The sequence below is a fragment of the Nuphar pumila genome, chromosome 15, assembly GCF_984573655.1.
Source record: "Nuphar pumila chromosome 15, dmNupPumi1.hap1.1, whole genome shotgun sequence".
Lineage (NCBI taxonomy): Eukaryota > Viridiplantae > Streptophyta > Magnoliopsida > Nymphaeales > Nymphaeaceae > Nuphar > Nuphar pumila.
This window is the reverse complement of record NC_143263.1, coordinates 80392378-80402834: the sequence shown is the minus strand read 5'-3', so window position 1 is coordinate 80402834 and position 10457 is coordinate 80392378. Positions and strand designations below refer to the sequence as shown.

The 10457-nt window shown below is 39.6% G+C and overlaps 1 protein-coding gene across 1 annotated transcript; it reads left to right on the top strand.

Annotated features, from left to right (window-relative positions):
- Positions 1–425: 425 nt before the first annotated feature.
- Positions 426–8597, top strand: LOC149815733 (eukaryotic translation initiation factor 5A-5-like). The gene is made up of 5 exons (XM_089990619.1): positions 426–449; positions 1236–1340; positions 1447–1503; positions 1596–1670; positions 8484–8597. The coding sequence occupies exons 1-5, from the start codon at positions 426–428 to the stop codon at positions 8595–8597; spliced, it is 375 nt and encodes a 124-aa protein (XP_089846745.1).
- The last annotated feature ends 1860 nt before the right edge of the window (positions 8598–10457 follow it).

The following is a 10457-nucleotide window of genomic DNA, read 5'->3' as shown; positions in this document are numbered from 1 at the left end:
GTATAAAGTTAAAGTTTCAGTTGCATTTTGTACTCATTATGTTGTGATCTCACTAAAGTTTTCAGTAGGACCAGTTGAAAATAGGCATGTTTGATCACATTGCATGTAATTTTCATGCTTCACATCCATACTTGATCCATGTCATTTGGTTGTGTTAATATACGTGATCATTGATGGGTCCAATTACGTTATTTGTAATGAAGACCGCTTTAGTTCTATGTTGACATGATCAATTGACCAGATTGGTAGAGATATCAATTGATAAGACAGTATTTTTTAGCTCATAAGGTTATAATGTGTGATTATTAGGTTACGTATGTGGCCCAAGTGGAAGATTGTTAGAAAATCGTGTGGGCCTACATACGTTGAACCACACATCGTAAGTTTGTCTTAGGTTCAGTCCCGGTTCTTATGGTCTAATCCGGATGGACCCAGTAGTATCTCAAATGGTATGGAACATTATGTGGAGAGACCTGTCCTGTCTGCAACTCTATAATGGGTTGAGTCGAGACAGACCTCTATATAAATGCATTTGATTATGGTCCTCAAACTTTATATATAGGCCCTCCCTCTTCACATTCCCCATAAGTCAAAAAGAGATTGAGTCTCTCTCATCAGGTTCAGAGAAAAGAAAATGGCCAAATATACAGGTTCTAAAAGATCATACCCATTTACGATCAACCATAGCGTTATAGATTCAAGTATGGCTTTTGCCTTTGGTTTTATTTTGTTCATGATTTCAACGGTTTAGCGAGAGCATGTTATTGATCGTGTTTTAGTTTTCAATGGATTTATGAATCCAATAATAAGAACACATGGCAACTGGGTAACTGACCGCTTACCTGGTTGATTAATTGGTAGTGTCTTGTGGAGTTAAGCTTTCTATCTCTTTTTTCCCCTTCAGTCTTTTCTATCCTCATTCTTTTGTGCGATTTGATTGAACCGGGAGAGGTTAATGAGTATCGTCAACTTGTATATTCTTAATTAGGCAGTTTTTTTTTTCTCTCCTTTCCTTTTTGAGTGTAAGTGTTGTGAAGTTATTTCAGTTAGACATGATAAACAGTTAATCAACCGAAGTCAGTTAGCTACATAAACCGCATGCAAGGTTTTCCATGCCCTGTGCAAATACACCATCGTTGTATTTTGCTTGTTTGATGTTGATGGTCTGGGTTTCTGTGAATGTTATTATTTAACTATCCCTTTCCAGTTAGTTTACGTGATTGCATTTCCCACAGGTTGTCGAGGTCTCGACCTCCAAGACTGGCAAGTATGGTCATGCCAAATGTCACTTCACCGGGAGAAAGCTTGAAGATATTTTCCTGTCTTTCCCTAACTGGGATGTAAGTGCTTTTTTGTGTTTCTCTTTGATTTGCAGATGGTTTCTTTAGTGTGATAAGCTACTTTGATATAGCTTTTGACTTCACGTTCGATCGTATGCTATCATAGGTTCCTCATGTTACTCGAACTGATTATCAGTTGATTGACATCTCTGAATATGGCTTTGTAAGTAGCCTTTCCCCTTCTTGGTAAATGGGCAACTTAACGGGCTCTGTCTTTTACTGACTTCTCTAGGACAAATATGTTACATCTAACAGGTGAGTCTTTTGACTGAAACTGGAGGCACCAAGGATGATCTTAGACTCCCAACTGATGAGCCTCTGCTTTCCCAGGTTTGTCTCTGGCCTAGCCATCTTATTGTAAATGCAGTGCACTGACAGAAACTTCTGCCTTTGTTATCACACTCACCACCATGTTCCTGCTGGAAGTGGGGTTTTCTGTAGAAAGTATGATGCCGTTTGTGTTGCACTTAAGGCATACGGCCAGGTTGTAAAGTGAGCGAAAGGTTAATATGTTTTTTGTTAATTTGTCTCAACATGACACCAAAGATATTGGATTCATATAGATGCCAAGCATGTGTTGGACATGATTAGTGTTATATTCATGACCTGATTCATGTTCTTGTGAAGCTCTTACTTGATTTTGTTGTTTATTGTTTTTAACACTTTTGGTTGTCTATGCGATGGTTTGTATTGTATTTCTTGTTGAACACGAATCTTGGTTTTTATGTGGTTTTAGGATCCTCCTCAACTATAAAATGTGACATATGGCTGATTTCATATAGTTCCCGCCAGAATAACATATGGCTGTAAAATTGGAGCATGATTGACATGTTACATAAGTGCTATATAAACTTCACAATTGAATTTATAAATGTAAAATATGCTCTGAGTCCAACATTCTGTAAAATTGCTGTCCGAATCACGATGTGTTACATCCCATCACTGTGCCATTGAAGGTGAATTTCATGTTTGATCAATCCTAGAAGATAGGCCTATACTGTTTTGATGATTTCTTTTTAAACAAATTTTAATAAGAATTTAAGAAAAAAAAAGGTGCAACCTCTTTAATAAATAATAGAATTTTTATGTACAACGAAAAAAAAATAGGGCCTCAACTTCTCTTGAGCCGCCCCTGCAAACGTCAATATAGACTTAGCAGCAATGGGTCAGCTAAGAGTGTTGAGTACATCTGGCCAAGTTGAGGATTCATATTCTGAATCTTTAATCTTGAGAGTGAAATTTCTCAATGAAGATATCCTCATGGAACGTGAGCGCCCTAGTCTAAGTTTGGTGATAAAGATATTGTTCGACTAATGGATCAAAATGATATTGGTTTGGCTTTTCCCTATGAATGTAATGTAGAGAAATTAAGATAACAAAAATATGCGGAAGCAATATAGGATCTAACAAAGGCACAATCAAATCACAACACAAGGGTTTACGTGGTTCGGTCAACACGACCTACATCCACGGGGCACAGAGAGAATAATCCACTACAATGAAAGTAGAGAGTACAATGTAGAGAGTACAACGTCCAATAGCTTGCCCAAAGCTAAAGATAATAACAACAAAGAAATGACAGGAAGAAATGAATACAAGATTACCTCTCGGATGCACAACCTGAGTAAAAGCCCACACCACAACCAACACCTCTCTCTGAGGATCAATGCGTGGTGACGAACCTTCTTCCTTCCTTTACTTCTTTCTACTCTCTCTCTCTTACTCCTTCTCTCTCTGCACACTTCACACATCCACTCTTCACTTCTCATCTAGCACACAACCTCTACACCCCTATTTATAGATGGCATAGAGTCTTCTAGATATGAACCTCCTAGAAGTGAGCCTTCTAGACTCATTCCAGAAACCGAAGAGGTTTTAACTCTTCAACTTCCTGCATTAATGGGAGTTAGGTGGCTATTCCACTTCCCCACATCATTAAATGAGGGGATAGGGCTAACCCTTCAACTTCTTCTACATTAATGACAAATGGGTGGCTAATCCACTTCCCCATACCATTAATGAGGGATAGGGCTAGACCCAACAATCTCCCCCTCCAGCCCTAGGGGATACTTCAATTTAACTAATCAATTGAAGTTCATGTCGGCCAGTTGCCGACATGTATTTTGTTTCTCCATCGGTAAGGCCTTTGTCAGCATATCTGCACCATTATCATTTGTGGAGATCTTTGCAAGATGAAGCAAATTTTTTTCAAACACATCTCGGATCCAATGGTACCTGATATCTATATGCTTTGACTTTGAGTGAAAACTCGGGTTCTTGGCGAGATGAATGGCACTCTGACTGTCGCAGTACACCAAGTACTAGTCTTGCTCAAAACCCAAATCCATCAAGAATCTTTTCATCCACAACATCTCTTTGCAAGCTTCTGTAAGAGCAATGTACTCTGCCTCAGTAGTAGACAAAGCAATACACCTTTGCAATTTTGACTGCCATGACACAGCTCCCCCTGCAAAAGTGAGTACAAAACCAGATGTGGACTTCCTCGTATCAATATCTCCAGCCATATCTGCATCTGTGTAACCTGTCAAGACATGTGATCCACCACCAAAGCTTAAACAAACTTTGGAGCTCCCTTTGAGATATCTAAAGATCCACTTTACTGCTGCCCAATGCTCTTTCCCTGGATTTGCAAGGAATCTACTAGCAACACCTACTGCATATGCGATGTCTGGTCTCGTACATACCATCGCGTACATCAAGCTTCCGACTGCTGAAGCATAAGGAATTTTCTTTATTTTCTCCTTCTCCTCGTCACTTGATGGACTCTGCTCCAAGTTCAGCTTAAAGTGACTTGCAAAAGGAGAACCAACTGGCTTTGCATTGTTCATATTGAACCTGTCCAACACCTTTTCGATGTATTTCTCCTGTGATAACCATATCTTCTTGGTTTTTCTATCACGAGAGATCTGCATGCCCAATATTTCCTTTGCTGGCCCCATGTCCTTCATTGCAAAGGTCTTACTCAGTTCCTTCTTAAGCCTGTCAATTATAGACATATCTTTGACTTTAAAGCCTTCTGGTTGCTCCATGTATATCTCCTCCTCCAAATCACCATGGAGGAAAGCAGTCTTCACATCTAGCTGCTCAATCTCTAAGTCCAGGCTAGCAGCAATACCTAGAGCAACATGAATAGAAGACATTTTAACAACAGGAGAGAAAATCTCATCAAAGTCAATACCTTGCTTTTGACCAAAGCCTTTCACAACCAATCTAGCTTTGTACTTTGGTTGAGAGCATTGTTCTTGAGTCTTCAACCTGAAAACCCACTTGTTCTTCAAGGCCTTTCTGCCTTCTGGTAGTTCCACCAAATCATAAGTGTGGTTCTTCTGCAATGCATCCATCTCATCGTGCATAGCTATTAGCCATTGCTCTTTCTGCTCACACTCTTGTGCTTCCTGGTAACTCTCTGGTTCACCTGCATCAGTAAGCATCACATACTCATGTGGAGAATACCTTCTGGAAGGTTGTGACTCTCTGGAAGATCTTCTCAATTGAGGTTCTGGAAGAGGTTGTTCTCTAACTTCTTCCTGCTCAACATGGCCTGCGGGTAAATCAACATCCGCCTCTGCATCATCTTCCTGCATTGTTCTTCCTTCAACTTGTGCCACTGGAGGAGTAACTGGATCTAAGTGGATAGATCCACCTGCAAAAGTCTGAATTGACACCTCTTTCTTGATATCTTCAAGTGTCTGGTCTTCAAAGAATACCATGTCTTTGGATCTGAATACCTTCTGCTTCTCTGGATCCCATAGCCTGTAGCCGAATTCGGCATCACCATATCCCAGAAAAATGCATTGTCTCGTCTTATCATCAAGCTTGGACCTCTCCTCCTTGGGGATATGTGCAAATGCCTTGCATCCAAATACCCTCAGGTGCTTGTAAGACACATCTTTTCCTGACCATACCTTATCTGCAAGATCATTTGCTAAGGCATGAGCAGGAGACAAGTTGATCACATCAACTGTTGTCCTTAAGGCCTCGCCCCAGAATTTCTTTGGCAACTTGGATTGTGCAAGCATACACCTGATTCTTTCTGCAATTGCATTGTGTTGTGGGGTACCTGGAACTGTCAACTCATGGCGAATTCCATGAATTTTACAATATTCATGGAATGGACCTGTGTACTCGCCACCATTATTTGACCTGATGCATTTCAGTTGTTTTCCTGTTTCTCGCTCAACCATGGCATGGAATTGCTTGAATACATCAAGAACCTGATCCTTGGTTTTCAGAGGGTATGCCCAAACCTTCCTGGAGAAGTCATCTATAAAAGTAACAAAATAGAGTGCACCACTGAAAGTTTTCACATCAGTAAAACCATTAACATTTTTTGTTCTCAAAGGACCACAAACATCAGTATAAACTCGCTCCAGAATGTGAGATTTTCTATGAAAGGCATTTCTAACAAAGGATACTCTATGTTGCTTACCAGCTAAGCAATGAACACACGGGTTTAGACGTGTACCTTTTAACTCTGGGAGTTGCTCCCTCTTAGCAAGAATCTGCAAGCCCTTCTCACTCATGTGGCCTAATCGACTGTGCCACAAATCAATAGAAGAGTCCTCAGTTGTATTCAACTGTCCCTTGCATACCTTGCCTTGCATCTTGTAAAGAGTACAACATCTCTTTCCTCTGGCCTGAACCAATGACCCGCTGCTGAGTTTCCATTGTCCTTGGCTAAAAACACTGTTTCTGCCATCTTCATCAAGCTTTCCTACTGAAAGCAAATTCAACCTCAAGTCTGGAACATGTCTGACATCCTTGAGCACCAACATGTACCCAAGATTGGTCTGGAGATGAATATCTCCAATACCTACAATTTCTGACGTTCCTGTGTTTCCCATTCGGACAACACCAAAATTACCAGTCCTGTATGTACTGAAATATTCTCTCTGTGGTGTGGCATGGTACGAGGCTCCTGTGTCTATGACCCAATCTGTATCCTGACATACACAGATACATGGATCATTAGTAGTAGACAAAATCACAAGCTCACCTTCAACTGTGGCTGTGGTATCTTCTTTGGTTTCTGATGATTCTGTCTCTTTCCCTTTTTTCTTATTTTTCTTTGGCTCTTTGCATTGATTCTGAAAGTGCCCTTTCTTTCCACAATTGTAGCAAGTGATGTCCTTCCTTGACCTAGACTTGCTCCTATATCTGCGGTCATTTTTCCTGTCCTTTGACCGACCCCTGCCTTTGGATGAACTCACCATCAATCCTTCACCAGAATCCTCATTCGGTGATGGTCTTCTCCTAATTTCATTGGAAATGAGCGTACCTGTAACCTCTTCCATATCCAATGTTTCTTTTCCATAAATTATGGTTGTCACAAGATGCTCATAAGATGGTGACAATGAGGTTAGTAACAACAAAGCTTTATCCTCATCTTCAAGTTTAACATCCAGACTAAACAGACCAGCAATAATCTTATTAAACACACTAAGATGGTCAAGAATGGGAGTACCTTCCTTTATACGAAGACTATAAAGTTGTTTCTTGAGGTGTAACTTGTTGGACAAGTTCTTGGTCATGTAGAGGCTCTCTAGCCGCAACCACAATGCTGCTGCTGTCCTCTCTTCCATCACGTTACACATGACTTCATCTGATAGACACAACTCAATCACACCAGCAACCCTCAAGTCAAGATCATCCCATTCATCATCGGTCATGCTTTCTGGCTTATTCGCCTTCCCGACAAGAGCCTTGTGCAACCCTTGCTGTGCAAGTAGAGCTTTCACCCTTCTTTGCCATAAGGAAAAGTTTCCTTTGCCATCAAACCTCTCCACCTCAAACTTAGAGCTAACTGATTTAGAAGACATGATTTTCCACGAACCTGACTCTGATACCACTTGTAGAGAAATTAAGATAACAAAAATATGCGGAAGCAATATAGGATCTAACAAAGGCACAATCAAATCACAACACAAGGGTTTACGTGGTTCGGTCAACACGACCTACATCCACGGGGCATAGAGAGAATAATCCACTATAATGAAAGTAGAGAGTACAATGTAGAGAGTACAACGTCCAATAGCTTGCCCAAAGCTAAAGATAATAACAACAAAGAAATGACAGGAAGAAATGAATACAAGATTACCTCTCGGGTGCACAACCCGAGTCAAAGCCCACACCACAACCAACACCTCTCTCTGAGGATCAATGCGTGGTGACGAACCTTCTTCCTTCCTTTACTTCTTTTTACTCTCTCTCTCTTACTCCTTCTCTCTCTGCACACTTCACACAGCCACTCTTCACTTCTCATCTAGCACACAACCTCTACACCCCTATTTATAGATGGCATAGAGTCTTCTAGATATGAACCTCCTAGAAGTGAGCCTTCTAGACTCATTCCAGAAACCGAAGAGGTTTTAACTCTTCAACTTCCTGCATTAATGGGAGTTAGGTGGCTATTCCACTTCCCCACATCATTAAATGAGGGGATAGGGCTAACCCTTCAACTTCTTCTACATTAATGACAAGTGGGTGGCTAATCCACTTCCCCATACCATTAATGAGGGATAGGGCTGGACCCAACATGTAAGTTGTCAATAGGCATTGCTTAGAGAACTATGAATAGCTTCTCTAAATATATGAGGTTTGGTCATTGTAAATTGATTATATCGAATCATTTGTCTTGAGTATCCCCACTTATATCCCATGGATATTATAGCTGGTATGATCAATTTATTTTTGTTTTGGTGTATGACAGGTAAAACAACTCTTGTGACCAGGAACTATGGGAGTAATTACTCTGAATAGAAGAGAATTGTGGCAGAATTTGAGAGCGCATAATATTCAGTCTTTGGTTTTTAGTTGGTGATTGGAATATGGTGAGGGATTTATCAGAAAGGTGGGGTGGTGGCTCTAATTCATTGGCAAACATTGAGTTCAATGATATGATAAATAATTATGGTGATACCAAATTCACTTGGAGTAACCTCCAGAAGGGCACAACCTTTAGAGCTAGCAAGTTGGATAGAGCACTTTTTAACCTATTGCAGCTTAATGGATTTCCAATTTCTTGGGTGATGGTGATTCCGAAATCTTGTTCGGATCACAATGGTCGGATTATTTGGAGGTGAAACTTTCCAATATCATAAGGTGCCATTTAGATTGTTCAAGATGTGGATGCACCATGTGGAAGGTAAGGATATGCTACTCAGCTATGGGAGGACAGTGGAAGGTTATCCAATGTTTAGAGTGGTAATGAAGCTCAAGGAACTAAAGTTTAGGTAGAAACAATGGAATAATACATGTTTTAAAATATTAGAAAATGTAAAGAAGACCTTGTGTTTGTTTAAATTCTTCTGGAGGTGGGTAATATTTTTATTGTTGATCAGGAAGTCCACTTGAGAAGTTAAATGAGTTATATGACATGGAAGAGAGGTTCCGTAAACAAAAATCGAGGTGTAGATGGATTAAAGAAGGAAATCACAACTCATCCTTTTTCCATGACAAATTCAAAAGGAACAAGATGAGTAATGGTATGATCTGGATGCTTGTGAAGGATGATGGTGAGACGTGCTTTAGCTACTGAGAGATTATAGTTGAGGCAACTTTTTTCTAATTTGTTTTAGGCAGAACCAATCAGGTTTGACGAGCTTAGAGGTTATGCATGGCCTCAAGTGAGCTCAATGGAGAACACATCATTTAAAAGGAAGTGAAGAGGGTTGTGTTCGAGCCCAATGGAGACTGCCACAAGTCTAGATGGGTTTTCAAGTACATTTTTCTAAATTTTCTAGGATAGTGTGGAAAGTGACTTGAGTAGCAAACTTCAATGCCTATAGTGCATGGAATTTGATTTGTGAAAAGGAAGATCAACAAGCAATATCAAATTGGTTTGGACTAAAATGCATGTTCCATGAACAGCTATCACATTGAGGCTGACCTTAGAAGCCAAATTGGTCATCGAAGAGACTTCAATCCTTCAGTTTTCAGCTAGCTAGTAGGTGCAGTTTTTGTGGTAGAGATTGAAAAGTCCAAAGATTTATTTTTAGAATGCAGTATTATAAAGAAAATTTGGAGATAGGTGGACGTCTTTTTATAAATAGTCTTATGCTAATCAGTGGAGGCCTCCAAATCAGGGCTAGGTGCCAGTTATTGATTGGTGATTGCCATAGATTTCTCTCTTATGTCTACATCTTTATGTAAGGGGACCAATTCAACTTGAAAACTAAAGAAAGAGGGGGAACACAGAGGAAGCACATTGATTGATACAAGGGGATTAGACAAACTAAATTGTTACTTTTTAGATTAATGAGGGTATCAAGATTGAGCATGATATAGCGGCCTAAATCTGATTATATGTTTGTAAAATGGTATGGTGTTAGATATTTCATATGGGCCTACATATGTAATTAATCACCCATTATAAATTGTATAAGGTAAAGTTCTATATAAAGTGATTATATATGGCTGGGCGATATGACATTTTATAAAGTATGGTTATAATAATGTGTAGATACTTTACATGCCCTCATATATCAATTTTCAATTTTATGATGGGATGAATTAGATACTTTATGTGCCCCAGCCATCGCCGGATTCGACAACGGGCGTGGACAGGTTCGGCCCCCCGTCAGGCTTTGCAGGGACAGACTCGGGCCGAGTGAGGTTTGACCTGGGCTGGGTCAGGTCTGACCTGACCTGCAGGATTGGGTCTAGTGTGACCTGACTCGTTGGTTTAGACCCTTAGGAATGTGCTATGGAATCATAAAAAAAAAGAGATTTTAAAAAAAAAAATATTGTATTGGGTCCAGGCCATTAGATATGTGATTTGGGTCCCTTTAGAGGGTTGACTTCAGATAAAATTTCGACCCTATTTGGATTATGGCTTTATTTTCTTTTTGTTCATATGCATGTAACCACATATTATATTTGAACTATAGTATTCTTTTTAGAATAAGGGTCTAATATTCTAAAATGAGTTGATTAAAACAACATGTTACCAAAGTAACCTATCTTGTGAAGATTGACTTGTTTAGAATATTAAGATGATTATATATTTGAGATTCATGCAAATAGTGATCGGCCCAAAGAAAGATTATTATTTAGCCGAACTCAAATATACTTTTAATAATAAATATGGGATGATTA

Excerpts from the sequence above, each read along its gene's own strand:
- LOC149815733 (XM_089990619.1), top strand. The coding sequence starts at position 426 with ATGGACCCAGTAGTATCTCAAATG. Across the intron at positions 1,504-1,595 it reads ACATCTCTGAATATGGCTTT|GTGAGTCTTTTGACTGAAAC; the intron begins GTAAGTAGCCTT and ends TACATCTAACAG. Across the intron at positions 1,671-8,483 it reads ATGAGCCTCTGCTTTCCCAG|ATGTGGATGCACCATGTGGA; the intron begins GTTTGTCTCTGG and ends AGATTGTTCAAG.